The 27,429-nt window shown below is 36.1% G+C and overlaps 1 protein-coding gene across 1 annotated transcript in view; it reads right to left on the bottom strand.

The window, feature by feature from the left end:
* Positions 1–27,429, bottom strand: part of LOC150093573 (tetratricopeptide repeat protein 28-like) — a 462,929-nt gene that overhangs the window by 24,002 nt on the left and 411,498 nt on the right. The window contains exons 18-20 of the mRNA XM_090412721.1: positions 26,683–26,914; positions 14,401–14,477; positions 1,133–1,250 (exon numbers count right to left, since the gene is read on the bottom strand). Coding sequence (XP_090268847.1) covers positions 1,133–1,250; positions 14,401–14,477; positions 26,683–26,914 — 427 coding nt within the window. The remainder of the gene's footprint in view (positions 1–1,132; positions 1,251–14,400; positions 14,478–26,682; positions 26,915–27,429) is intronic.

Below are 27,429 nucleotides of genomic sequence, written 5' to 3' on the forward strand. Positions count from 1 at the left end.
ACCAACTTAGAAAAAAAAAAGTCTTGCAGATAGTGCTGCTATCTATGGTCAAGGCCGAGAACTTTTCAGACCACCCTCGTGTGTGTGTGTGTGTGTGTGTGTGTGTGTGTGTGTGTGTGTGTGTGTGTGTGTGTGTGTGTGTGTGTGTGTGTGTGTGTGTATATATACAGGGTGTTCGGGATAAATTTGACATATTTATAATTAATTATATTTTTCCGTAAGTTACATGTATTAACACACACTTCTCTTCATTTAAAAGTTTGGACCCTTCTTCATTCATATACAAGATGTCAGAAAGGATGGATAGCTGGAACCCACCTGAATCATGGAAGAGAATAACTTGTATCATGATGATTCGTGCACGCCATCAAAATAAGGATATTACGACTGCTGCCCAATGCTCCCTGAATACAGTAAAAACAATCAGGCATGAACTAGAGACTTGCAATGGTGACTACGAGGATGTAGCAAGAAGAAAGATCCCTAGCAGACGATCTGATTGCGTTCGTACAGCAGAATTCCTCGCAAATCTGCAGGAACAGGTGTAGAAGAACCCTGGCATTGGAATTCGGGCTTTGTTCGTGGAGTTGCTAACTGTAGTCAAGCCCTGGATAACAAGGGTAGCCAATGGTAGGTCATATGTATGGCAGCAGGATTCGGCCCCTTGCCACACCTCTGGGAAAAGTCAAAAATGGTTGTCTGAAAATTTCTACGACTTCACCAGTCCAAATGTTTGGCCTCCAAACTCCCCAGACCTTAACCCCATGGATTATTTTGTATGGGGCGCAGTTGAAAAAGACACCAATCGCACTTCCAGTAATACAAAAGCCCAGTTAATGGATAAAATTAAAACAGTTTTTGCGGCCCTTCCCAGGGAGACTGTAGCATCAGCTTGTTCGAGGTTCCGAAGCAGAATTGAAGCTGTGATCGATGCTAATGGTGGTTATTTTGAGTAAATCTTGTTGATAGTATTGTAATTAACTCTGCCTGTAATTTTTTTTTGTCAATTCATTAAATTTAATAGATACAAAGAAGATTTTCTTTTTCCTTACGAAACTGTCAAATTTATCCTGAACACCCTGTATATAATGCTTAAAAAAAGTATAAAAAAAATCAAGCTGTATTTACTTACCAAGTGATGCAAGTAATTCATGACAACCAGGGACACTCCACAGACGAACACTAACTGGGCACTCAATGCTGTCGGTTTCCTGATCTTTTTGTAGGAACTGTGACATCACTTGACGCATCTGAAGGAATGCAGTGGAAGGATGAGTTTAGTTTATTACAATATAATTTCCAAAGTATTTAAAACCAGAAAGATGACTGAAGTAAATAAAATAAGCTCAAATTACTTCATAAACTATTTAATATCTATATTACATATTCTAGCTCAGTAGGAATGGGAACAATGGTTAGCTTTCTTTCATGATTTCTAATCAAGTCAACAGTAAAGAGAATTTTTTTTACTTTTTTAATATTATTTTGAAATTTTAATTTAGAGTTATGGTGCTGAACAACTCTTAGATACACTGCAAGAATATACAGTACAGACTATTAAAAATGTTCTGGTTGCAAGAGTATAAGTTGACTCCATGGAGATAGCCAAATAATCATAATACAATGTTCCTCCTGTAATATTATTATTATTATCATCCTAAGATCCCATGGAGTCAAAGACTCATCTAGAAAGTTTCTTTATTACACACATGCACAGCTCATTATACCATACCATACCTTAAACACATTTAAATTCTCTGCAGACACGACACTCTCAAGCAATGCATTCCAATCAATTAAACTCTGCATGCCAAATTATTATTATTATTATTATTCAGGCCTCCATGGAATCGAAAGACTCATCGTGGGAGGTCCTTCCTAAGAACATAAAGTCTGTCAAGACTCATCGAGGGGGAGATCCCCCCTAAGAAACAGAAAGTCTATCATACCACTCCTTAAACGCATTGACCGTTCTCACTCTCACCACCCCATCAGGCAATGCATTCCATGGTTCAACCACCCTCCATGCAAAGAAACAACTCCTCACCCTCTTGCTCACAGTTTCCTTTTGTAACTTCCAGGGATGGCCCCTTGTCATGACTCCTTCCCACTGTTCAACCAAGCGAAAGAACTCCCCAGTGTCAACCCTGTAACCACCTTTCAACAGTTTAAAAGTCTCAATCATATCAACTCTCCTTCTTCTATCCACCAAACTCTGCAGTCCACATTCCCTCAGCCGATCCTCATAACTATCCTTGTACAGTCCTGAAACCAACTTTGTCATCCGTCTTTGTATCCTTTCCACAGTTAATTTATCCCCTTCAAATCCTGGGGACCAAATCTGAGAACAATAGTCCAAGTGTGGTCTGATCAGAGACTTATACAACGGAATGATAACCGTCTTATCTCTGCAGGTCAGTGTCCTTCTCATAACAGCAGCAATCCTCTGTGTTACCTTCACCACCTTTGCAATATGTTCCCTAAACTTCAGGTTTCTATCAACCATCAACCCCAGATCTCTTGTCTCCTCTACTTCCTCCAGCATAACTCCTCCCATAGAGTATGCTGCATCCCATCGATGTTTCCCAAACCTCAAGACCTTACATTTTGCTGCATTAAACTGTGACCCCCATTCATTTGCCCATCTATCTAGCTTATTCAAATCCTCTTGCAGGGCTACCACATCTGCACTATTACTAATAATCCTTCCTAGCTTCGCATCATCCGCAAACAACTGAATATCCCCTTGCAATACACGGGCAATGTCATTGATATAAAGGTTAAACAATATAGGTCCTAGTACTGAGTCCTGTGGGACCCCACTTGTAACCCTCTGCCTCCTTGAAACTGCTCCACCATACACAACTCTCTGATACCTATCAGACAGCCAATCCTGAATCCAGTTGACCAATCTGACATCCAGACCCATGCGCTGCAACTTAAGTATCAGCTTATCATGTGGCACCCTGTCAAATGCTTTTGCTAAGTCTAAGAAAATTGCAGTATATGCTTTTCCCCTCATCTAATGTTCTTGTAACTTTATTATAAAAGGCTAGCATAGTGATAAAACAAGAGCGCCGTTTCATAAATCCATGTTGCCTCTCACAGATAACATTACCCTCATCTGCCCAATGTTGTATACGGTCCCTCACCACTTTCTCCAAGATCTTAACAACTACTGATGACACACAGACTGGCGTATAATTAGCCATTCCAGTCTGTTACCACCCTTATGCAATGGCACTATCTTACCTTCCTTCCATTCCATGGGCACCTTTGCCGAAGCCAGACTTTCATTGAAAAGCCAGGTTAAAGGCACTGTCAGTTCCCTTGCACATTCTCTCAAAACACGTGGTGAAATACCATCCAATATATCAAAAATATCTGTAATAAATTTAGTTTAATCCTTTATCCAAGTGTAAGCAAACAAAGTTTGTGCCTAAAGTATCTTCAGGACTGAGGCAACTCGTGGTAAAGGTGGACCAAGCTCTCATCACTCCTTGTCTTAGTATCTCCCATAATGCAAAGCACATCTCCTTGCGGACATGTATAATGCTATGCATTAAGGGAAGGGCCACTACCCAGACCACTTTTGACCTTTATTAAGGTCTCGTCAATGGGAGCCAGACCCAGAGGTGGTGATACTAAGGTGGAAGCAATGAAGAAGTCATATTTACCTATACAAGTTGCCAAAAGGTGTCTCACCTTATTATTAAATTACTCTGGATTTATCCACTAGACTACTCTGCAAATTGTATCTTCTCAATGTTTCTTCATACTCATTGTTCCAGAGATTAGAAACCAAATAAGTCAATCGCCTTTGGACCCTTTCCAACATCTCTTTAGCCTTTTGAAAATCAGGTGATCAAATCTGTGCACAGTAGTCCATATGTGGCCTAATGAAAGCCTTATACAATGGAACAAGAATCTCCCTACTTCTATAAGTCAAGTGTCCTCCACATCATTCCCAGAAAACTTTGTGTTGTCCTTACAATTTTGGCAATGTGTCTCCTAAATTTCAGATCCTTATCCACCATGACCCCCAAGGTCTCTTATTTCCTCCATCTCCAACAATATATCCCCTCCTTCTTCTTCTCTTCCATCTAAGACGGGTTGAGTCTTCTCTTGAGCAGGATCTTCCAGTCTTCTCTATTCCTTGCTGTTCGAAAAAGTTCCTTATATGTTTTGCATCCCGAGATGTTCTTTATTAATTTCAGCCAGGTAATTCTTGGTCTTCCAGGTCTTCTTTTTTCAGTTGGAAAAGTATTGATTAGGACGTTAGGAAGTCTGTCTGAGTCCATGCGTACAGTGTGGCCAAACCATCTGAGTTGTTGTTTTCTAATTTTTTCTATTATTGTCTTTTTATACAATAATTCTTGTCTGACTGTGATGTTTGTTTTCTTTTCTATCCAACTTGTTCTATTTATTTTTCTTAAGCATTTCATTTCAAATGCCAGCAGTTTTTTCTCCTCTCTTTTCTTAACTGTCCATGCTTCTACTCCATAGATGACTGTTGGTATAATTATTGCTTCATATAATTTGATTTTGGCTTGCTTAGATATCTTGTTTGTTTTCCAGATTTTCTGTAATTTTCCCATGGTGGTCCATCCTATCGCTATTCCATGTTTGATTGTTTTGAGTTCATCTATTGTTTCTGTTAGTTTTGATCCAAGAGATATGAAGTTGTCTACTTGTTCTATTTGTTCTCCGTTTAGGATGGCTGAGATGGTAGCTCCGTTACTCTCTATTTTCATCACTTTTGTCTTTTGTATATTCATTGTCATGTCATATGTTTTACAAGTTTTGTTTAGCTTGTTTATCAACTTTTGTAGTTCATTTGGGGTTCTTGTAATAAGGACGAGATCATCTGCATATTTGATATTATTTATGTTTAAACCATTGACATTGATTCCAGGCTCATTGTCTATTGCCTTCTTTACAACTTCTTCTAGATATACAATAGGCATGGGGATAATGGGCATCCTTGCATTACTCCTTTTTTGGATCTCTATGGGTTCTGTCCTTTGTGAGTATGTCCTTTTTAATTATTGCATTTGTCTTAGAGTAATATTTTATCAGTTGTCTATTGCTTTTTCTAGTAGAATTTTAAGAAAGATTTCTCTGTTGATGCTATCGAAAGCTTGTTTAAAGTCCAACAATATACACAAAACAACAATATAGTTCTTTATGGTCTTCCCAGCTGAACTCTGCTAGTTGGTGCAATGTGAAAATTTGCTCTATTGTTGAATAGTTTCCTCAGAAAACAGCTTGTTCTATGCCTATCAACACCAAGCATAAATTCTACATCCCATCTTTATTTTCCAAATTTTAGAACCTTACATTTCACAATATTGAACTGGCATACCCACTCCCATTCCTATTCATGCAGTCTGTTCAAGTCTTCTTGTGAGGCCACAACATCTGCCCTACACCTCGTAGTTCTTCTTAACTTCTTCAAACAACCAAATGGCCCCATTCAAATCTTCCCAATATCAATAACACACAGGTTAAACAGCAATGACCCTAAGACAGATCCCTGAGGCACACCACTACTGATTTTCTTCTTCCAGGATACTGCTCCCCCATACATAACTTGCTGATACCTATCAGATAGTCAATCTTCAATCCAATCTATCAAAAGCTTTTGCAAAATCTAAGTATACTACCATCATGTATCCATTTCCCTTATCCAATGCAGATGCCATCTTATTGTCATGAGCAAGTAGATTACTAAAACATGACCTCCTTTCAGCAAATCCATGTTGTTATCAAAAATAATACCATTGTTGTCAACCCAATTCTGGATCCTGGTTCTCACCAGCCTCTCCAACACTTTAACCACAACACCTGATACACAGATTTGCCTATAATTTGATACTTGAGTTCTGTCATCTCTCTTGTGAAGCAGTACAATCTTGTCTTCCTTCTACTCTTTTGGAACTTCACCCAATGTAAGATTCATATTAAACAAATATGTCAAAGCAGATGTCAACTCCCTGGCACATTCCTTCAAAATATGTGGTGAGATATCACAAATCCCACACCTTATTAACAGCAAGTTTGCTCAATTCCCCCATATACCTCTTGCTGACTGAATGTCTCTCCTCTTCATCATCTATTACTCTCAAACTCTCCATGATGTCACATTCACAAGGATGAAAGACCTTTATGAGCTGCTCATTAAATATCCCAACTATATCCCCATGCAGAGGTTGTCCTTATATCATTTTCTCCAATCGATGCCATCCTACCATAATCATTCTTTTTTTTTTTTTTTGGTTACATATTGTAAGAACTCCCTAGGATTTTTTTTTTTTTTTTTTTTTGGCTTCATTTGCTAGCTGCTCACACTGCACTTTTGCTCTTTTGAGTCATCCTCCTTGCCTGTCTTTGTACTCCTCATGGAATTGATTATTGCCACCCATCTTATTTTGCCTCCATAATGCCTTCTATACCTTTATATTACCTGATTATCTGTATTATTATTATCTGTATATTATCTTGATATTATCTGTATATTTATCTGATAAACTGACAGCTCATTGTGTATATAGATGTATTGTATATGAAAAGTCACTATAATAGTTTGTCATTTGCCAGGAAGGTACCTTGGTTCAAATCCTGTCTGTGATGGGAAAAACTTTATTAGTAGGGTCAAGTTAGCTCAGTTTTTTTTTCACCAACAACTCAAGTTTTTCTTCTATAAATAGATATTAGTACACACACACATGTACACACACACACACACACACACACAAAATGATACAAAATTCAGAACTGTTGCATCTGATTGTAGCATATTACATTCTTTTCCATTCAGAAATTTCACTTTTAAGTTATTTGAGACTATCTAAATTATTAGAGCATTATTATTTTGGTACCAACATGGAGTCAATAGACTTATTGGGGGAGGCCCATTCAACCAGTAACATGTCTATCATAATGAACTTTGAAGTTATTTACACTCCCTGCATTCACAATGCACTCCAGCAATGCATTCCCCTCACTAACATTGTAAAAATTCTACTCTTCACACCCTTCTTCACCACATCTTTATACAACTTCCAGGGATGGCCTCTCGTTCTTTCATCTTAACATCTACTCTCTTTATAATTCTTTCTTATTAATCTAATAGAATCTCTTAACTAAGTTGAAGGTCTCTATCATATCTCCTCTCTATTATAAAATGTAAGCAGATTGCATTAACAAGACCTGCTCTTCACAAATCCATGCTGACCATCATAGAGAATCTTGTGTCCATCAACTCATTCCTGTATTCTATTTTTAACCAATTTTGGCAACACTTCAATTATAATTGCAGATATACAGACCAGATTATAATTAGAAACTTCTATTTTAGAGCCATGCTTGTGGAGAGGTATTATTTTGTCTTCTTTCCACTACTTAGGAACTTTTCACACTGCAAGACTTATATTAAATAACCAAGTCAAGAGCATGGCTAACTCTTTTGCAGATTCATTAAAAAAAAAAAATAGTGATATGTCATTCATTCCCACAACCTTATTAACATCTACCCCAAGCAACACTTGATACACCTTTTATTCTTTCATCTTTAATTCTCCTAATCCTTGCCTCTCTTCACATATTGCACAGGATCAATCACACTACTATGATATACACTGATGAAATGTTCATTAAATAATTCCACTATATCATTTTCTATGGTTTGCTCTGCTACCATAACTATCCACCAGTGTCAATCTGCCATAATTATTTTTCCTCTTGCTTGCCACATAGCATAAAAATTCCGTTTGATTAGCTTTGATGTGACTGGGCAATCTCCTCTCATATTCTACATTTTCTTTTTTAACCATGCTTGTCACTTTTCTCAACTGCAGTTTATATTCTTTATGCATCTGTTCACTATAATCTGTCTTGCACTTCCTCTATAACAACTTCTTTTATACACTGCCTGCTTCATTTCATTGTTCATCCATCTCACTCCTACTCTACGAGGGTGGTCTGAAAAGTTCTTGGCCTAACAATGAAAAAACGAATTTATAATTTCAAAATTATTTTTATTTTTTAACATAATCTCCCTTAAGACTAATACATTTATTCCAGCAATGCTCCAGTGCAATTATCCCATCCCTGTAATGGTTCTTAGTAAGATCTGCAAAATACACCTTTACAGTTGCAATCACCTCTTGATTCAAAGAAAAACACTGACCAGCGAGGAAGAATTTTAGTTTTGGGAAGAGATAGAAGTCAGAGGGAGCCAAATCTGAGGAATAAGGTGGATGTTCCAACAATTCATAGTGCAGATCTCTTAATTTCCCCATTGCCAAAACACTTTTGTGGGCAGGTCCTGATGAAAGTTGATTTTTTTTTCTTCTGCAAACTGGGTCTTTCTCAGGAATTTTTTCATCTAGTCTGGTTAAAAGATCGGAATAATATTCCCCGGTTACTGTTTTACCCTTTTCAAGATAATTAATAAAAAAATGCCTTTAGCATCCCAAAACACCAATACCATGACCTTTCCTGCTGATGGAAATGACTTTGTCTTCTTTGGCGCTGAACCGGCTTCTGTCATCTGTTTTGACTACTGTTTGGATTCTGGTGTGTGATAGTGAATTTGTCTCATTCACAGTGATAATTCGAAGCACAAAATCAGTTTTATTCTTGTTAAAATGCTCCAAGCACTGTTCAGAGATTTTCATGCCAGTGCGTTTTTGATTAAGCGAGCAGGTGGGCAAGGGGGCACCCATCTTGCACAAAGCCTTTTCATTTGCAATTCTTCATGCAAAATATATCCTACATGTTCTTCTGAAATGCTTATAGTCTCAGCAATTTCATGCACTTTGACTCGCTGGTCATCCAATACCATATCATGCACTCAATCAATGATTTCTAGTGTTGTTACACTTTTTGAATGTCCATCAGGTGGATTATCATCAAGGCTGGTATGGCCAAGTTTAAACTCAGCAGCCCATTTCTTAATTACCAAAAATGAGAATGATGGAGAAGAGTGCCCATAAACTTTTATGAATTTCAAATGAATTTTTTTTTTTTGGTGTTAAACCTTCTTTTACGAAGAATTTTATAACCGCACGATACTCAATTTTATCCATTTCAAGGGATACAGACAACGCTTTTGCTTCAGACAGCTGTATAAAACAAACTACTTGATAGAATGACTTGCAATTTCAATGGATGCTTATGAAGGATGTACCAAGTTAGAAAAAAAAAATCTTGCTGATAGTGTTGCCATCTATGGTCGAGGCTGAGAACTTTTCAGATTACCATCGTGTTTAATCACTTGCCTCTTGGTATGTAGTTATGCATTGCTTATGTTAGATACTGTTTATCCTTTTCCATTCACTGTCAACATCTTTTCTACATAACGCATCAAATATCTAAATATGATAGAGTGTCTATATATATTGATTCAATCATTAAAGGTGTGGTAAAAAATAAGGTACATATGACATGTTTTCCAGGTGGTACAATAAAATGAATATCAGATGATTTGCATAGAAGAAAGAAACAGATGTCAGAATTAGTGGTAGCGCGTGGGCACAAATGACTTGAATAGGGAGACAAAGAATGTGGAAAGGGATTTGAAGAAGTTGTTGCAAGAGGTGAAGGAAAATAAAGTCATTGGGAAAGTGTTTAGTTTTTTGCCCAGATATGAAAGTAGTGAACTGAGAAGGAGAGCAATGATAATGAATGACATCATCATCAAATTCCTGCCATGTACCCTCAAGGGGTGTACAGGATATGACAGTACTACATGAAAAAAATTACATCATTACTAACTTCCTAGCTACAATTTTCCTCCAAATCAGACTGTTACTTGTCAAGACTCCAACATTATCAGAACTTATATTTCTATCATCTAAGGCACTTTGTACCGTATCAATCCACCTACATCTTGGTCTTCCTCTGGGTCGTTCTGCTGCCAACCTGGCAGAGAACACTTGTTTTGCTAATCTTTCTTCTCCCATTCTGTTTAAGTGACCATACTGAGATTAGCTCTGCTAACGCATTCCCGGATGTTGACAATGTCAAGTTCTTTCCTAATATCCTCATTTTTAATATGATATTGTCATTGATGCCATCTGTTCACGCCTATAATCTTTCTCAGGACTCTCATATCTGCGGTCTCTAGTCTTTGGTCAAGTGTTTTACTTCTGACCCAGCTCTCAGATCCATAAGTTAAAACTGGTTTGAACACTGTCTTGTATACAGTTAATTTAGTGTTCCGACTAATTTCTCTCTTATTCCATATGAATTTATTCAATTGACTTCCTACCATACCAGCATTGCTGATTCTGTTGTCTATTTCTATATTTAATTTACCATCTTCAGTAAAAATCGTGCCTAAGTAGCTGAAATGTTTCACTTGTTCCACAGGTTCTCCATTCACAACACAGTTGACATTTTCAATGATTCTGCCTATTTTCATTGTTTTTGTCATTTTATTGCTGACCTTCATACCATATCTATTACAACAGCTATTCAATTTAGTCAGAGAATCTTGCAGACTTGTAGCAGATTTATTTAGAAGTATAACATCGTCCGCATAAAGCAAAGAGCTGACATTAACATCTCCAATTTTGATATCATGTTTAATACCACTTTCCTTCATAATCTGATCCATATAGATAATGAATAACAGAGGGGATAATGTACATCCTTGTCCCACACCAGATTTAACATTAAACCATCTTCCTGTACTTCCTTCAATTCTAACTGCTGACTTACAACTCAAATAAAGACTAAGTATTGCTTGATATATTGTCCCATTGACACCATATAACTGTAGCATATTGAACAGCTTCTCTCTTGGCACCTTGTCATATGCCTTTTCCAAATCGACAAAACTTAAATACAGATCTCTGTTATATTCCTATGCTTTCTTGACTATTTGTCGTAAAGTGAAGATCTGATCCTGACAGCCTCTATTTGGCCAGAATCCAGCTTGTTCTTCACCAAGCTTTTTTTCAACAATTCTTCTCAACTGCTTCTCAAGTATACTTGCATATATCTTACCAGGAACACTCAGTAGGGATATACCTCTGTAATTCTCACATTCAGTTTTATTTCCCTTTTTTATATATGGTTCTTTCTATTAGAGCTCTACTCCAATGATCGGGAATTTGTCCCTCTGTCCGGCTTTCTGAACTATGCAGTGCAGCCACTGTAAGACTCCTATACCACCATACTTCAGCATTTCTGGTCGAATATCAACTACTCCTGCTGCCTTTCCACATTTCAAGCCTTTGATGGCTTTTTCTACTTCAAGTATGGATACGTATTCCTGACTGCATGCCTGGTCAGTGTTTTTTACCACTGTGCTGTCATGACTGCTTGTTTCATTTAGCAGTTTTTCAAAGTAATTACTCCATACTTCAAGGATATCTTTTCTCCTGTTTTCATGTCACCTTTATCATCTCTAACTCCTTTTACAGCACTCTTTCCTCCATTCCTAAGCTTCTTCAACAACCTCCAGAATATTTTGCCACCTTCTTCATATTTGTTTTCTATATTTTTTGCCAAACTCCTCCCATGACTTTTGTTTAGCTAGTTTTACACAGTGTTTAGCATTCTTGCATTTGTCTCTGTATTCTCTAAGAGCACAAGCTGACTTATTTGACAGGAACTTTTGATATGCTTCTTTTCCTTCACTGCCTCTTTAACTTCCTGTGTCCACCAGGGAGTTCTGATTTTTTTATCCTTGCAGACAACCTCACCACATGCCTCTCTGGCAGAATCAATCAATGTTTTCTTCAGAGTTTGCCACTGAATCTCCAAGGCTTGATTCCTGTTCTCAAACTCTTTCATTTTTTCTTCAATAATCTTGGTGTATTTTAGTCTACAGTTCACATCTGAGAGCTGCTCAACTTTTATTCGCTTTAAAACTTTCTTACATGTTATTCTTTTCAATATGAAATTCAATTTTATCCTGCTCAAGACTAAATAGTGATCACTTCCAATTTCAAATCCTCTATACACTCTGGTGTCCTGCACCAGGGAGAAAACATCACTATCAACAATAACATAGTCAATGAGACTTTTCTTATTCCTTGCCTCTTCTCTCCATGTGAATTTGTGCACATTTTGATGTTGGAACATGGTGTTAGTAATAACTAGTCCATGTCCTGAGCAGAAATCCAACAGATATTTGCCATTATTATTAGCTTTGCTCTTTTTTCCAAATTTTCCCAAAATATTTTTGTATGTCTCACAATCATTTCTTACTCTGCTATTTAGATCCCCAACAAGGACCAACTTTTCCTTTTTCATTGTGTCAGTTGCTTTTTCTAAAGTCTTAAAAAATTCCTCCACTTCTATCTTAGTAGAACCTTCTGTGGGACCATAGGCACAAATAAGTCTCATTGTCCAGTGCCTCATTCTCATATTTGTCCACATTACTCTACTTGAGACTGGCTGCCATTCAAGAAGATTGGCCTCATATTTTGTGTTGAATACTATGGCAACTCCTTCTTTTCCTTGCTTGTCATTGCCTGAATATAACATTTCGTATTTATTGCTCAGAAAGATCTCACCAGTTTTTGTCTTTTTTGTTTCAGTCACCCCTATTATGTCGATCTGGTACTTATCTAATTCCTCAGCTATCTCCATTTCTTTGCCATTCAGTCTTCTTATGTTGATAGTACTGATCTTTAACTCTGGTGATGTTGAGTTGGGGTTTGTTTTCAGAATTGTTCTAGTAGCTGACTTTTCGCTGTTCGCCCTGGTTCCCTGGCAAAAAGAACGGGGGCCTTGTTTAACCGGACCTTGTTTAATGAATGACAAGATAGCTGAATTGTGTCAGGCAGAAAGTATTCAATTTGCGAATGTATGGACTGATTTTGAAGGGAAGTTAGAATGGTTCAAAGCTGATAGAATGTATTTGAATGATTTCATGTTGGTCACTTGAAGTGAATTGTTGTTTACTAAGAGTATGCTGGGTTCACACAAACTGCTGAAGAATGGGTCAGAAAGAGGTTGAAAAGCAGGTTGTTGAAGGACAGGAAGATGATGGATACAAAGGGGAGGAAGTGATTATGGCAGAGTGATGACATTCACTCTGCCATAATCACTTCCTCCCCTTTGTATCCATCATCATTTGTATCCATATAGTACACAGAAGTGTACTATATCAGAGAGAGTATAGAGTGATGATGTTGATGGGATGTCCTCAAAGAGTGGAGAATTGTTATGCTTGTATGCTAACATATGAAATAGCAAAATAAAGGAGCTGAGATTATAGCATTGATCGAATCAGTATGCCCCGAAATAACTGGTATAAGTAAAACTTGGTTGACTGTGGATGATATACTGTCAGGACTTGATATGGTAGGATACAGAATTTTCCAAAAGGATGGGAAGGTGAAGAGAAAGAAGGAAAAGACTGTGAAATGTTTAGAAAAATTATTTGGGCAAGTAAAAGGAAGATGATCCTAATGGGTGATTTTAATTATAGGAATGTGGATTGGAAAGAAGAGATAATGTATAGCAGTGCTTCCCAAACTTATGGATGTAAAGGCCCCCTTGGAAAAATTAAAATATTTCACGGCCTGAATCGAAAAAAAAAATCGTAATACAGACATATATTATTATAATATTTATTGTATTTATATTCAATACAAAACATACACAGCGAATATAGCAAAAATGAAATGCAAATATTACATTTTTAGCATCTTATATACACATTTGACATTTTGACATGGCACACTTAATCTTAAAACATTTAAATTTTTTTTTTCATTATTTCACGGCCCCCTCAACAAAACTAACGCCCTCCAATGGGGCCGCAGCCCACAGTTTGGGAAGCGCTGGTGTATATTAACAAGGAGAGTGAATTTATTGAGTTTCTACAGGATAACTATCTAAAGCAGCATATGCAACACACAAGGTTTCATTGGTGTTAGATTTAGTGATATCCTTACAGGATGTGGTAGTTAATGAGGTATCAACACTGCTACCTGATGAAATTGATTATAAGGTATCAGTTTGGAAGGGTAGTCAAACAAGAAAAGTTATCAAGAATGTGGAACTATAAGGTGGGTGATTATGAGAAGCTGTGTAGTCAACTAGCATCATTACATTATTACTAGGATCATCAGAGAAAATCCTAATTGAACCTTAACATATGTTGAAGAATGCACTTTATTGTGGTGTTTATTAGTGGTGTTAATAGCATTTTCAAGTTCCATTACAACTTCATGCATTTTCACTAACATAATAATAAAAATTAGTTGGATAAGATTTAGTAAAAATATCTTCAAATAAAAACAAAATATTTTAATTTATATAAAGTTTGTAGCATTTGTTATTATTTTTAGTTTATTAAAATAAAAACTGATTATACAAGATATTCCTTATTATATACAATCACTGAAAATAAATATATTATTGAACACTTACTAGCTGAATAATGTCATCAGCATACTCAGGACTAGAGAGCAGCTTAGTTATGGCACTAAGAGAAACACCTGAAAGACCTAGAAAATAAAGAATATTCAAACAAAATGAAGCACAAACAATTCCCACTTATAAGCTAATTCTTGTACTAGTTTTTGAATGAACTTTTTTTTTTTTTTAACTTACTCAAATTATAGAAGAACAGTTAATGATTTCCATGTAAGCTGCATTCTGAGGATCTTCAACACATCAGTCAAACAAAATAATTCTACACTATACCATACTAAAATATCACTTCTTCCAAATTCAAAAGAATATTTCTGGTGCAAGTTGGATTCAAATGTAGAATGTCTAGATGCAACAACAGTAGTAATCATGTGATATGAAGTCATCACTTAATTGATATATAATGTGATTTTACCTTCTACCAATTATAGATTATATTTATTCCACAAAAACCCACATGTTCTATCTTTTTCAAAATGCCACATTCGCTGACAAGACTTGGTGTTTTTTAACAAAGCAATCTCGCTTTGTTTGTTCTCAACTTTTATTCCTATAATCTTCTGTCAACCATGTTGCGATGACCAATAATCTTCATAGTCACCACAAAACTGTGCCTTTCTTAGCACAAATGTTACTGGCCTTCTTGGTGAGAAATCAATGTATTTATTCTTAGTCTTAATAATTCAATCACCAACATCAATCACCTTGTAAGGGTCATCAACAGTCTGTGCCACTCTATATCATTTATGATTAGTTCATGTGTTTTCAATGTTGAGTCTTCCAGTTTTTAATTCTGCTACTTGTCAGGAAATCAACCAGTGGTGTAGCTCGAGCTTTTGCTGCCCAGAGCTGTCCCTGAGTTTGCTGCCCCTCTCAATACACACAAAAATAACACAAAAACACTCAAAATGACATATAGGGAAATAAATTAAAACAAGTAAACCTTTAATTTCAACATTCTAAAATGTTTGAAATTGTTATAATTCTTGACCACAGATTAATGAATAACTAACTCTTATTTAAAAGTATTGGTCAAGTGGTAAGACACTACTTAATAACCAACTAATTTCGCCGGCTATTGCTGTAGGCATCTTCAGGGTACAAATAAGGTAGGTAAAGTAAACTTTGCCTACCTTATTTGTATCCAGAAGATTCCGACAGCAATAGCCAGCGAAACTAGTTGGTTATTAAATAGTTTATTACCACTTGACCAATACTTCTAAATAAGATTAGTTATTCATTCTAAAATGTTATTTTTCTTGCTTTTCTGTTAGCAAAATTGTCGATGACATTGGCAAAGTCTATTTCATAATAATGTAGGTAATTCTTAATCAATTTTATTTAGAAAAACTCCTCTCACAACTAGCAACACTTACAGCAATTGTGAGGAAAATTCGCAGTAGTATTACAATATTTGGAACTGAGTTCTCGAGACTGTATTTTAGAATTAACTACAAAAGTTCAAAAAAGGTTCAAAGTGCCGCCCAGGGTGGACTGTCCCCTCTGCTCCCAATTAGCTACGCCTCTGCTTTGGACACTCTGGAGGTGTCACGTAATAATAATAATAATAATAATAATAATAATAATAATAATAATAATGAAGACAGGTAATAATAATCAAGTGGAATGCATATTTCTCATCATAATATGAGAAACATGCATTCCTCTTGAATATTTTCTATACCATTCTGTCATTTCTTGTTTCTTTAACAATCTTTCAAAGTAATTACTCCAGATATCCAGAATATATAAAGTTTTTATGTTCCCTTTTTCATCTCAGATTCCTGTTAACATTACTATTACTTTTAAGCCTCCATGGAGTTTAAACTTGTCAAGGGAGGTCAAACACTCGCATACCACAATAATTATTATATCCTGACTTGGGAACATTCAGCTTTAGAGTACTCATCACCCACTCCAGCAACATATTCTGTGAGTGGTGAATGAGTATTCACCATTTGCCATGCAAAACCTCCTTTTTTCCTTACTCACATGACCTTTGTACAATTTCCACGGATGACTTCTTGTTCTCCCATCATCCTATTATCAATCTGATAGGTTCCTCTCACCAACATACATGTTCAATCACATCCCTCTTCTCCTACTATATCCCAAGCTCTGCAGACCGTCTTTCCTTAATCTGTCCTCATACTCTATATTTCAGAGTCCTGAGACAATCACAGTTATTCAACTCTGCTCTCTCTGTTTACTCATTGCCCATACAACCAGGTAATGATCAGGTCTATGTATAGAAATCCAAATATGTCTTGAATAGCGTCTTATACAGTGGAATTATCATCTCCTTATCTTGTAAGGATGCTTTAAATGAGAACAACAATTTTCTTACAACTTCCACAATGTATAACCATAACCTGAACTTCAGTTCCCTATCCACCAAGACCTCCAGATCTCTCACCTTCTCCACCTATTGAAGTCAACCTCCTCTAAGTGATTAATCTTATTTCATCTTCACTAGCCAAAGTGAATAACATATATATATAAGGGGAGTTTTTCATGAAAGTGCAGCCAAATTTTGTCTTTTCCTAGCGTGAAAATTAATAATATTAGTAATGCTGTCAAAATGCAGAAAGGGAAGGTGAAAGTATTGACTGTTTTGGCTGGAACTAATGACCTGAGAGTTGAGAAGTGTTGTTGGAAGAAGTGAAAAAGAAAAATGAGAGGGTGAAGTTTGTAAGTCTGCTGCCACCCTATGATAAGGCAAACTGAGAAGGAGAGAGATGATAGCTAATGAACAAATATGCCAGTTGTGCAGAAGGGTTGAGATGTAGAGTTTGTGGAGATATGGCCTGAGTTTGATGGATGGAAAGATTTGTGCAATGCTGATGGACTGTGCTTAATGGACTTGGAGTTAAGTGTCTGGAAAGAGCTTTATTCACTGAGAGAGTGGAAGCACAAAGTCAGGAAAACTAAAGCAATTAGGGCAGATGAATGTGTGAAGGTGCAAATGGAATAGTCAATTCAGGATGTAAAGGTGGTTGGAAGCCTAAGGGGAGATGCTACAGTTTTTCTACACAAATGCTAGAAGTGTCAGGAATAAGTGGGAAGAGTATTTGGCATTAATCAGTGCAACCTTGCCAAAAGTTATAGGCATTAGAGAGAGTTGGCTAACACAGATGACAGTTTTCTTTTGAGTCGATCTGGTGTGAAATCGGGGACAACTGGACAAAATATAAAATTGATTGCTACTATAGGGGCCGGGTGGGGGGATGCCAGGGATGGTGTGTATTGGAAGGAGGAAAGATCATATGGCAGGAAGGAAATAGAATTTATACACTTACTGAGAAATAATTAACTGAAGCAGAATGTGACCGAATGGATGTGGGGTATGACAGTGTTGGATCTTGTTATAGGGTCAGAAGACCAGTCTGTAACTAAGATAGTTATATCGCCTCCAATTGGGGAAAGTGAACGTGGTCTTGACTTGGGAGGTAGCAAAACATGTGAAAATTGTAGATATATAAGGAAGGTGATTATGATACACTAGGAGGCAGCTTGAAGCAGTACCATAGCATAAAGTTCTGCAAGAGAATGATGTTCACAGTGCATGGAATAGTGAAGGGATATCTGGAGGAAGCAATATTACACTGTATACTCAAGATCGAGAAGGTAAATCAGGTAGAAGTTACAAAGATGAGCAGTATCATTAAGCATGAAAAAAAAAAAAAAAAAAAAAAAAAAAAAAAAAAAAAAAAGGAAATATTATTTCATCAGATCGAAAGTACTGTGATAGTTAGTCCTATATCACCTGAAGTATTTAGAGGACGAACTTCTAATACCATTTCTCTTCGATTTCACATTTGGCTATGTTTTGTGGATGACATCTTTTCAATTTAGTCTCATTCTGAAACAGAACTACTTCAGTTTCTGGATAAAATTAACTCCTTATATACTAGCATCAAGTTCACTATTGAATATGATTCAAACATCTTCCCTTTTTGGATACTTTAATACATTGTAACTCTGCTGGTAATATAGAATCTTCTGTTTACAGGAAGCTATATCCACACATCCTTCACAAAAAAAAGCCTTATATGCTGAGTATGCACAATTTGTTCCTCTGAGTCTCTTCTATTAGAAAAATTAAATGAAATAAAACTTACTCTATTACTTAATGAATACAGCAAATATTTGATAATTATCATCCCTCTTCCAGACTGCAATCATGTTAAAAGGATCAGCACACCCTAACCTTAAAAGAACACCTGAACAAACAGCAAGGACCCTTCACAGATATAATTTGTACATCACCTTCAAACCAGTCCAGAAGTTGTCATCTTTCTTATCACCTTTATCCTTGCCAGGTGGACAGATTGGCCATTCTGCATTAGAATCAACGAACATCAAGATTATACAAGATTTTTGGATTCCGAAGGTTCTTTCAGGGAGTTCTTTCAGCCTTGCTTCTCATGCCATCGATACTAGACACAGAGTTCACTGGAACCATACTGAGATTCTACACTACAGTAGGTTCATATTTGATTGCCTATTTTTTGAATTTTGAAGCCGTACTCCACTATCCTAATCTTAATTGGACAAACTGTATACCTATTTCTAAGTTTTGGGATTGCTGATAATTGTTTATATTTTTATTTAATTATTATTTTTAACTTAATTAATTAATTGTACATCTATTCCCAATTCTCTGAATTCTAATAGTGTTTCCTCCTACTGGAGAGCTGTGACAGAGATGTGATATTATAATTAGAAATATATACACGTTTGCACAAGAATAATGTTTAATTTGCCAAATATTTCAGTCTGAATATTATAGACCATCTTCAGTGGCTACATAGGAATAGTTTTAAAAAACAAAGTGGAATACGAACACTTGATCATTCTCACATAGAACAAGCCACGTGATGTCATATTGCTAAGTATTAGAAGAGTAAACATTTTTAAAGTCATAATTAAAGATATTAATTCAGAAATTCAATAATAATCTTAAATAACATTAGACTAATATAGGAAATTTACAAAAATAAAAAAATTAAAAAAATAATGTGTTATCCTGATTAAACTTTCCCGAATTTTTGATATAAATATACAGCCATTACGATTCAAGTTAGGACGTTGAAGTAAGGCCTCCACACTTTCTTTAAATAAATGTTCAAATTTGTAGCAACATCTGTGTAGGAGGAGAGTCTTGGACCAAAGGATTGTGGCTGTTTCTAATCTATGCTGAGCTAATCCAGATTTCTCAGGTTTGTTGTGTTGAATTGATGACTGATGCTCTTGAATTCTTTTTTCTATAGAACGTCCAGTTTGTCCAAAGTAGGAAAGATTACAATTACAAGGAACTTGATACACACCAGGTAGAGACAAGGTTGAGCGTTTATCTTTAGATGAAGGAAAATGGGTGGATAATTTGTTAATAGGTGTATAAGTGGCTATTAAATCATATTTCTTCAGAATTCTTGAAATTGATTCTCGTAGACAGGCTTATACATTGGTTATGCATTATTTAAAACACTTAAGGAATTGAACAACATAGTTAAGGATATAAATTAAATTAAACTTTAATAAATATTTTCACGATATTTCGGCAACGTCACATTGCCATCTTCTAAAGGAACTTACAAAAAAAGTTATGTGCACGTAGGCACTACAACACAGAAACTGGGAATGAAGAGATGAAGCTATTGTTCTCCTAGCAGTCCAGATGGTGCCCTCTAGCGGGCTAAGTAGGTGTTCTTGGCCGTTGGGCTGAAGGTCTGCTGATGTAGGCCTCCCAAATTTGGGGAAGTCGCATACAACCAAATTTGTTGAGGTTTGGAGAATTTCTTAGGGCTGAGGCTGATTCCATAAAGAGTCTTTCAAATTTGTATTTGCTACGGTGTATCACTGTAGCTTTCTTCCACCGTATTCTGTGGCATGTATCCAGAGCATGGTCCGCAAGTCCAGAATGACTGTATTTGTGAAAACGGATGTAGTCCTTGTGTTCCAAAATTCTGATATTTGCTGTCCTGCCTGTTTGGCCAAAGTAAGACAGTTTACAACTGCAAGGGACCTGGTAAACACCAGGTAGGTCTAGGGGAAGTGGTTGGTCTTTAGTGGAGCAGATAAGGGATGCCAATTTTCTGTAAGGTTTGTAACAAGGGGTCAGGTCATGTTTTTTTAAGATTTTGGTAATCTTTTCTGAGGTGCCTCGGATGTAGGGAATGGTGATGGATTTAGAGTAATCCTTGCTGTGGAGGTGGGGAGGGGATCTGTGGTTTGTAGGTTCTAATATTTTTTGGATTTTTTTGGGGGGGTAGAATTGGCTGAGAAAGTGTTGAGGATGTGATTTAGTTCAGTGTTTAGGGCCAAGTCGTTTGAACAGATTAGTTTAGCCCTGTTGTATAGTGTTTTCACTACTCCATATTGTTGTGAGGGGGGATGGTGGGATTGTTGGTGAATGTATCTGCCCGTATGGGTGGGTTTTCTGTAAACCGAGAGAACCAAGGATCCATTAGGCTGGCGGGTGACTGGTGTGTCTAGGAAAGAGAGGCTGTTGTTTTCCTCTTTTTCCAGAGTGAATTTGATCCTGGGGTGTTGGTTGTTTAAGTGTGTTAAGAAGGAGAGAGAGAAGTGTTTCAGAGCCATGTGGCCAAATAGCGAACACATCATCAACGTAGTGAAGCCATACGGTTGGTTTTTGTGGGGCAGAAGCTAAGGCTTTTTCTTCCAAGGTCTCCATAAAGAAATTGGCCAAGGGTGGGGAGAGTGGTGAACCCATGGCTGTCCCCTCTATTTGTTTGTAGAATTTTCCCTGCCAAACGAAATAGCCTGAGTTCATTGTGAACTGAAATAAGGCTGAGATGTCGGGAGAAAATTTAGTTTGGATTAGCTCTAAAGTTTCCTTGAGTGGGACATTTGTACATAAAGAGGAGACATCAAAGCTGACCATTATGTCAGTATGTTGGAGTGTAAGGTTTTCTATGCTGGCTTTGAAATGGGTTGAGTTTTTTATGTGTGATGGTGTGTTGCCAGTATAGTGTGTGAGCTCTTTGGCCAAAAGTTTAGCTAATTTGTATGTGGGGGAATCAATGCCATCCACTATGGGACGTAATGGCACATTTTCTTTATGTATTTTTGGGAGTCTGTAAATACGGGGGGGGGTATATAGTTAAACGGCTTTAATCTGTTGGTTACTTCTACAGGCCAAGAAGTGACTCTCTTAAGGAGCCTGTGAAGTTTTCTAATTTGAGAGTTGGTGGGATTGTAATTGATAGGGAAGTAAGTGGCCTGATCTAATAGAAGAGCATTCAGCTTACCTGTGTAGTCCTTTTGGTTAAGTACTACAGTTGCATTTCCCTTATCCGCTTTGGTGATAACTAATTCTTTATTATTCTTCATTTCCTGTAGAGCTTTATATTCCCTGTTTGATATGTTGGTTTTTGGTGGTCTTGCTTTGGAAAGGACACAGGCTACATCCAGTCTTACACTGTTGGCGACTTGATGTGGAAGGTGGCAGATTCCGCATTCGATCTGGATCATAATATCCTCACTAGGTATTTTATTGGGAGCAATGGCGAAGTTGTGTCCACGTGACAGCGCGTTGAGTGCTTCAAGCTTCAGGGTGACTGAAGAAAGGTTGATTACCGTGTTGGTAGCAGGTTTTGGAATTAGCAGGTCTTGAAATTGGTTCTGAAATCCCAGAAATGTAAGGAATTGGAACTCGACGTATTGAATCTTTGCTGTTCTGTGTTGGATTGTAAGAATTGAAAAGATGTTGTGTACTCTTTTTCAGAGAAGCCATTTAGTTTCATGTGATGTTTGATAGTCAAAAGTTCTTTCTGTAATAAATGAGAAGTTGAACAGTTAGTTTTGGCTCGTCGGATTAAACATTTCATGATTCCTGTTTTTTGACAAGGATGATGAGCAGATTCTTTGAGAATATAATGACCTGTGAAAGTTGGTTTTCTGTAAACTGTTGTTGTAAGAATACCAGAAGGTGAACGGATGAGAAGGACGTCTAAAAAAGATAACTTGTTGTCTTTTTCAATCTTCATGGTAAACTTTATACGAGGATGTAAGGAATTGATACTGCTTAAAAAGGAAGGTAAGGAGTCTCTGTTGTGAGGCCATACAGCAAAGATGTCATCTATATATCTAACCCAAAAGGATGGGTGAGGGAATATAGATGAGAACAGGACTTCTTCTAGATGTTCTAAATAAAAGTTGGCAAGAGCAGGAGAGAGTGGACTTCCCATGGCTGTTCCTTCCACTTGGTTGTAAAATTTGTTTTGACATAAGAAATATCCAGAGTGCATTACGAAATCAAATAACTTTATAATATCTTGTGGGAAGATGTCAGCAAGTAATTCTAAAGTCTCTTTGAGAGGTATATTCGTATATAAAGATTCTATATCAAAGATAACCATAATATTCAATACGTTGAGTTCCAATTCCTTACATTTCCAGGATTTCAAAACCGATTTCAAAACCAATTTCAAGAATTCTGAAGAAATATGATTTAATAGCCACTTATACACCTATTAACAAATTATCCACCCATTTTCCTTCATCTAAAGATAAACGTTCAACCTTGTCTCTACCTGGTGTGTATCAAGTTCCTTGTAATTGTAATCTTTCCTACTTTGGACAAACTGGACGTTCTATAGAAAAAAGAATTCAAGAGCATCAGTCATCAATTCAACACAACAAATATGAGAAATCTGGATTAGCTCAGCATGGATTAGAAACAAGCCACAACATCTTTTGGCCCAAGACTCTCCTCCTACACAGATGGCGCTACAAATTTGAACATTTATTTAAAGAAAGTGTGGAGGCCTTACTTCAACATCCTAACTTGAATTGTAATGACTGTATATCTATATCAAAAATTTGGGAAAGTTTAATCAGGATAACACATTATTTTTTTATTTTTGTAAATTTCCTATATTAGTCTAATGTTATTTAAGATTATTTATATGAATTTCTGAATTAATATCTTTAATTATGACTTTAAAAATGTTTACTCTTATAATACTTAGCGATATGACATCACGCGGCTCGTTCTATGTGTGAATGATCAACTGTTCGTATTCCACTTTGTTTTTTAAAACTATAACTATGTAGCCACTGAAGATGGTTTGTAATATTCAGACCGAAATATTTGGCAAATTAAACATTATTCTTGTGCAAACGTGTATATATTTCTAATCATCATGTCACAAGTATCGTTAAAAAATCAAATGTGATATTATATGCATGCTGTATGATCCATTCTTGTATTCGGAATTTAAATGTTGTTACCAGTTTCTCTGTCTTCTCCCTGAAAGAAGCTCATGATATATTGAGCAAAATATGTAAGAGTAATAAATTATATTTAGTTTTCTCTTACATGTGTGAAGCTGTTATTAAAAAAAAAAAAAAAAAAAAAAAAAAAAAAAAAAAAAAAAACCATATATATATAGTTACATATATCTGAGAAAAAATGATGAAAACTGTATAAGCAAAAGAAAACCAGTCTCACAATGTATAAGGATAACAAAATATCTATATTTAATGGGGAAAAAGGTCAATGCATTTAAGGAGTGGTATGATAGACTTTGTGTTTCCTAGGAGGGACCTCACTCGATGAGTCTTGATAGACTTGTGTTTCTTAGAAAGGACCTCCCACGATGAGTCTTTTGACTCCATGGAGGCCTGAATAATAATAATAATAAAGTAAAAATGATGGCACAAAATAGTAAATCATATTATTATTATTTGACACCTCCAGGGAGTCCAAAGACTCATCGAGGGAGGGCATCTACTCTACAGCTCTCTACCGCCACCATCCCCAATCCACCAACTACAATGAACCACAACTATACCAGCGCCATCTACCGCCCACCACCACTTTCACAGACAATCACAAAGATCCAAGCCCACACGGTGGGATTTGAACCTGCAGCCTTTTGGCTGGAAAGCGGATACTCTAATCACTCGGCCAATCAGGCCAGTATATATATATATATATATAAATATATATATAAAAAGGAAAATTAAATATTTATGGACATCTACTGCACTCGATCAGTATATGCTAGGTAATAAGTTTGATTCTGTAACACTTTATGCTAATAAAAGTGAAATATATCACAACCAAAATCACACTACAATAAACAAGACAGTTTAACCACCAGATTGTCTATCAGAGAAAAGGTTATCTAACCCTAGCCCAATCCTGTGTACAACCATTTGTACACAGGATTGCTATTCAAAAAAGAAAAATAAAAAAAAAAACTACAGATTCATTTGTCTTAGCCATATTTACTGAATAAAACATAACAATATGATAAACTGTAATATATCTGGCAAAGTGGGTATCATTCCCAATCAACTTGCTATGGAGGTCAAATCTCACTATGGCCTGCATGCTTGTGGTGTGAGACCATCATCCTACTTATTAAAGACCTGTAGTTGCTTAAAAAAAATCACATTCTTGTCTCCAGACCAGGGATCTCAGATTGTCTAATCCTTAGCCAATGCACAGTGCTAATTATCCCACCTTTTGTGGCTGTGACTGGCATAAAATTATTATTATTATTATTATTATAGTGAGAGTCTTATTACAGTCAGATTAGTTTAAATATCTGTTGAGGTTTCATCAGTGGTAAGTTAGCCCTTTGAAAAATTCTGAATTAGCATGACAGCAGAAGTTATTTTTTGTAAGAAAAAACCAAAATAGAATAAGAAATTTTTATTGCAATGTATTTGTGCAAGGTGTTTAGGTAGCCTTGTGGCTATGTTTCTGTTACATGAGTATCTCTATAGCACAATTGGTTAATCATCCTTTATATGGGCTTTTTCAAATGAAGGTGAGTCAGCCAATTTCAGTCAGTCAGCCAATGCTCCCATCCCTTCTGGAAATTTGGGCTTTTCATCCTACATACAGATAAAGGCAGTGTTGGTAGATAGCACAGGGTGTAGATGGAGGATTAAATGGTGTAGGGTGTCCTCCAGTGATAAGTCTTTGGAGGTGTCATGTAATAATACTACTACTACTAATAATAATAATAATGCTAGACCAGCAGAAGAAGGACTGTTATAGGTTTGATTCTAGTCGCTAAGGGGACTTTTTTCCCCTAAATTCACTCCACATTCAGCTATTTTCTGAGGTAATCATCCTTTGATGCAGATAAATAGGTTACAGAAACATGGCTGTTTCTTCTAGAAACTAAGATTTTTAACCTCAAATCTCAGAAAAAGACTGTAGCACTTACAATATTTCATATTATAATACTATACAAGTCAGGGTTTATGGTCACAATATGCCAGCTATCTGCTGTTTTCTTGCCTTGTAACCTGCAAAAATCATCGCTAGCCATGAACTCAGGTATGGGTGATGGCTATGGATGAAACTTGCCTGGCATTGATTTTCAAAAATTAGTTAGAGCTAAAAGAGTTCTTCTACTTCCTTTGGGAATAAACAAGCATTAGAAAATTTATTATTTTATAAATACTAAAGCACTCTACAGACCAGTCATCAATTTGATCATTTGCTAGGTGAGTGGTCAAAATAGTGACTGGTCAATGGAATGCTCCCTATGAGGATAGCTTGAAAATTACATAGGTAACCATGTTTAGCTGATAGACAGAAAAGAAGGCATATGATAGAAACATGTCAATACATGACTGGATAAAAAAGAAAAAGGTGTCACAGCTGTAAGTTGTATGAGGTACAGTTAGCAAGGCAGTGAGGACCAGACTTTTTGCTTGGAGAGAGAGAGTTGAATGAGTGGGATGGTTGCCAGAAGCAATTCTGAGTGCTCTGTTGGTGAACAAGTTCAAGGAGAGGTATGATATGCATTGGGTCATTCATGTTAGTGGACCTCTTATAATGAGTCTTTGGACTTATGGAGATACTCATGGATTAATAATGATAAATATCATACTAAAAGAAATTATATTCTAGTTTTGTTCATATTTTATCAAAAAATAAGCAAATATTAAGATGCATGTGAAACAGCTACAATCTAGTATACTAATTATTTTTCAACCAAGCTGGATGGGACTATCAATTGTTAAATAATGTGTGCACGTTCCTGTGCTGGTATGTTCGTGAGGAATTAAAAATTTTCCTGTTACCATCTAAGAATGGCTAATTTAACTCTTCCCCAGAAAAACATCTGATAAAATTCTTATTATAGCTATTTCAAATGTCAAGTGATGTATGAGAAAACAGCCAGCTATTTTTTTTTTTTTTTTGCATTTTTCTTTCATTTATATTATAGTGTTCAACTTAGCAATTAAAAAATATTTTAAACAGCTAGTTTCTTTTAAACTTACCAAGTAAAGCCTGTAAACTAGCACTGCATTGAGTTAATCTCTCTCCAGGGTCAGACTGTGGGAAAAAAACAGAAGCAGGCAATCCATTTGATGCAGGCTCAAAACGAAAACCAACTGATATAAGCAGCTCTTTCCAGCCAGCCACAGGGCCTACTTTATTTTCAATACTTTTTTGAGTAGTATACATTGCATTTTTGTGGCCACGATGAATTCGTTGCAAAGATTTTTCAACCTGCAATTAAAAAAAGTAGTTAAAATGCTATAACACTTGTAAAACAGCAGTTTGTGTTTTTATTATATCATAAAAACTGATGATTGCTTAACTAATAAATTCCACATTTAGAATTAAAGAATAAAATTGTAAGTATTTTTTTTTTGTACCAATTCACTTTTTTTCAGAAATAAATACATCATTCTCTTTCATTCTCACTAACAAGCATATTACATTAAAATCTTAGTATAATATATTTTTATAATAAGTCTAATGCTTCAGTCCCCCTTTCAGAAACAAATACAGAAACAAAAACAAATATAAACAAGCATAAATGCTGTATTATACTACTATTCTTTGCATATAATCTATTAAAGGCATATATGCAGAAATAAAAGACAGGTGATTATGACAAACTTAGGAAGAAGTTTAATCTGTGCCATGGCATAAAACACCACAGAGTAAGGATGTTAGCAGTGCATGGGATATAGTTAAGGGTCATCTACAGGAAGCAATATTAAACTGTATACCTAAGG

Source organism: Typopeltis vanoorti, chromosome 23 (genome assembly GCF_054136105.1).
Source record: "Typopeltis vanoorti isolate ZY-2024b chromosome 23, IOZ_Tvanoo_1.0, whole genome shotgun sequence".
NCBI lineage: Eukaryota > Metazoa > Arthropoda > Arachnida > Uropygi > Thelyphonidae > Typopeltis > Typopeltis vanoorti.